Source organism: Ischnura elegans, chromosome 1 (genome assembly GCF_921293095.1).
Source record: "Ischnura elegans chromosome 1, ioIscEleg1.1, whole genome shotgun sequence".
Taxonomy (NCBI): domain Eukaryota; kingdom Metazoa; phylum Arthropoda; class Insecta; order Odonata; family Coenagrionidae; genus Ischnura; species Ischnura elegans.
Window position 1 is genome coordinate 87,628,236 of NC_060246.1, and position 3,156 is coordinate 87,631,391.

The following is a 3,156-nucleotide window of genomic DNA, read 5'->3' on the forward strand; positions in this document are numbered from 1 at the left end:
ATAAATGTGAAGGGAGAGGTAAGCAACTGATGTATTAAAATAATACTGTCACCCTCACACATCTGCATAATATCATGTTCACAATAAATAAATCTAGAAACTTTTTACGATTAAGATATTTTTCCTAATTTCATCTAGTTATAAATTAATAAATTAATTAAAAAATGATGTGAGATGGAAGATATTTAATTGCCGTTTACGAAAAGTAAAAAATAAATTACATTTATATTCATATATAGAGTGGAAACAATTTAGTTCTTTTAATTCTGAAATTTTTCTGCCTCCTCATCAACATTGCCTAGCCTTTATCTAGTCAACTGGGATAATTGATCACTCGACAAATTATGTTTTAGAAAGATATAAGAATGTACTTTAAGTCAATACATTACACATGACGATAGTGTTGTAACTTATCACGAAAAATAAATTATAAAAATTATAAATGCACGAAAATTCTGAAATTTAAATTTTCCCGCGTTCAAATATATATCATGCATGGGTTGGTATCTCAGTCAGCGATTGAATGTAATATTAGCGGTTGGTACGTAAGGGGTAAGACGTATAGTGGGGGAAATGAGGAGAAGTTGGGTGTTGGCCTCTTTAAGATTCGTATAAATAGCCGTGCAGCATACGCTGGAATCACTTCACCTGGGCCTTCGGGCCCACCACCCTCCCCAAAGGGGGAGGACTGAGGACTTCGTTGGAATCACCAGTTGCAGCTCGGGTAAGTACCTACTCTTCCTAATGAAGTACTGGTGGAACTTATCCGCCTATCTAGAGCTAAGCTCTCATAGCTATGCTCTTAAAGCTATGCTCTTAAAGCTATGCTCTTAAAGCTATGCTCTTAAAGCTATACTCATCAAGCTATGCTCATCAAGCATGTTACATAGCAACCTATAGCTTAATAGGTTGAGAATAATGAACGGATCTATATGCTATGCTAGCTAAGTGAATGCTATAAAATACTTAACCTATACTCATAAAGGTTGACAAAATATATACAGCTTGTATAGTTCAATCCCAGACTGTGTAGGGATAGCAGAAATGATTCCTTAACCTCCCCTTAACGTTGACCGATAATATCAACCATAGAATAACTCGTATCTAGCCATGGTGTAGCCATGGTCTAGCCTAGGTCTAGGTCTAGGTCTAGGTCTAGGAATAATATAAAAATTTTTTTTTGAAAAATTTTTTTTTGAAATTTTGTTTTTTTTATTTTATTTTTTTTTATTATTTTTTTTTTTTGCATTTTTTATATTTTTCCAAATCCGAGGAGAAAATTTGAGGGTTACATTGTTGATGAATAAGACACAAGAATCAATCACTTAAGTTATCTTTATTTTTCAATTTTCAATTTTAATGATATTATCCACATCTAGGTAAATTGAAAATTTCTCTTCAAAGTAGTTGTATTCACTTATCTCCTTTTTTGTTAGTTTAAAGTCTTTTGGGAGGAAGAGCTTCCTCTTCCTCCCATCGAACAGAAAATGTGCCACTAGTGCATCACCGTATTGCGTGTTTATGCTCTCTAAACTTTCCACCGGATATCTCATTTGTTTTACCAGCTTCTCCTTCTTCACACACAAATTTTCCTCCTGACATCTCATCAGCGATGCAAACACTGGCGAGATGACGGAGGATGATGATCCGGCAGTGGAGGCGGATGCTGCTGCTGCTCTGCTGCTACCCTTACGGGACGTCACGGTCGCGTAAGTCAGTTCATGTGAGGTACCAGCAGCAGTGGTGGTAGTCGTCGGTTTAGTATTCATGGTCTATAAAATAAAGCATAAGTTTGAATGTAATATTGTATCTCAGTAAGTATTTTTAAGAATTATCATATTATCATTTTTACTTGAAACTTGATGTATTGTCAATCTATTACATCTGTATGATTCTCATATGAATGATATTAATAATATTTTCTTACTTACAATTTAGAAGGCTGGAACTATGGATTGGATTGCAGGAATCAACTGCGGCAATGGTAGAAGTCAACTGCAAGGTGTACGACGATGATGAGAACAATTGCAGGCTGGAAGTGCGGCGAAAGCAGGCTTGGAGTTGCGGTGACGACGGTCTAAGGCAAACTGCAAGGTGTACGACGATGATGAGAACAATTGCAGGCTGGAAGTGCGGCGAAAGCAGGCTTGGAGTTGCGGTGACGACGGTCTAAGGCAAACTGCAAGGTGTACCACGACGGTGAGGACGACGGTAAGACGCTGTGATGCAACCTCGAAAAGGATCGTCTTATATACAAAATCTTCGGGCAACTCACACCACACTTCACCCTCATCCCACTCCCCTGTTCGCGGTAAGGTAAGTGCTATTTCATTTTTTATCTCAAGTCCGATTCTCCTTGGAGCGTGTGTTAACCTTTAAAGCGAAGCGTCCTCAGCCAGTTAGCCTTGAGCTTTTTCACATCACGTACACCTGCTCGACTCTCCTTGAATTATACTCGTCCTCAATTTCTCCTTGGAGATGTGTTAACCTTTCAAGCGAAGCGTCTGCAGCCAGTTAGCCTTGAGCTTTTTCACATCACGTACACCTGCTCGACTCTCCTTGAATTATACTCGTCCTCAATTTCTCCTTGGAGATGTGTTAACCTTTCAAGCGAAGCGTCTGCAGCCAGTTAGCCTTGAGCTTTTTCACATCACGTACACCTGCTCGACTCTCCTTGAATTATACTCGTCCTCATTTTCTCCTTGGACCGTGTGTTAACCTTTCAAGCAAAGCGTCCTCAGCCAGTTAGCCTTGAGCTTTTTCACATCATGTACACCTGCTCGACTCTCCTTGAATTATACTCGTCCTCAATTTCTCCTTGGAGCATGCATTCACTTTAGCTTTGAAAATTCCTTCTTTAAATTTATTATCATTTTCTCACGTCAGCCAACTGCTCCAGCGTTCATAGTCTGTTCACCTCAAGTTCACCTTCAAGCATGTCTTCGCTCCGAGCAAAGCGCCTCCACCCATTAGCCTTGAACTTTTCCCACATCACGTTGCATACACCAGCCTCCTTGGAGAGCGAATCAAGTCTTAACTGGATGATGTACCCACACTCCATCTCTCCAGAAATTTTTATTTTTTAACATCGGATGCGTTTATAAATACAGCAGCGTTTCCAAAGGAAAGTACAGTTCTGATTTTTAACGATTAGCG

General features: G+C 39.1%; 1 protein-coding gene across 2 annotated transcripts; it reads left to right on the forward strand.

Annotated features, from left to right (window-relative positions):
- The first annotated feature begins 1,428 nt into the window (after positions 1 to 1,428).
- LOC124153282 lies at positions 1,429 to 2,878 on the forward strand. 2 transcript variants are annotated; one of them, XM_046526383.1, is made up of 3 exons: positions 1,429 to 1,709; positions 1,939 to 2,002; positions 2,095 to 2,878. In XM_046526383.1, exons 1-3 carry the CDS (start codon positions 1,630 to 1,632, stop codon positions 2,377 to 2,379), a joined length of 429 nt encoding a protein of 142 aa, XP_046382339.1. In that variant the 5' UTR covers positions 1,429 to 1,629; the 3' UTR covers positions 2,380 to 2,878. The 2 variants fall into 2 exon arrangements, with proteins under 2 accessions (XP_046382339.1, XP_046382343.1); XM_046526387.1 differs by having other exon boundaries at positions 1,939 to 2,878.
- The last annotated feature ends 278 nt before the right edge of the window (positions 2,879 to 3,156 follow it).

What these genes read in the sequence shown, in the direction of transcription:
- LOC124153282 (XM_046526383.1), top strand. Translation starts at nt 1,630, where the DNA reads ATGACGGAGGATGATGATCCGGCAGTGGAGGCGGATGCTGCTGCTGCT. An exon ending in TTACGGGACGTCACGGTCGC is followed by an intron (nt 1,710 to 1,938) that starts GTAAGTCAGTTC and finishes CTTACAATTTAG; the next exon opens with AAGGCTGGAACTATGGATTG. An exon ending in TGGTAGAAGTCAACTGCAAG is followed by an intron (nt 2,003 to 2,094) that starts GTGTACGACGAT and finishes GCAAACTGCAAG; the next exon opens with GTGTACGACGATGATGAGAA.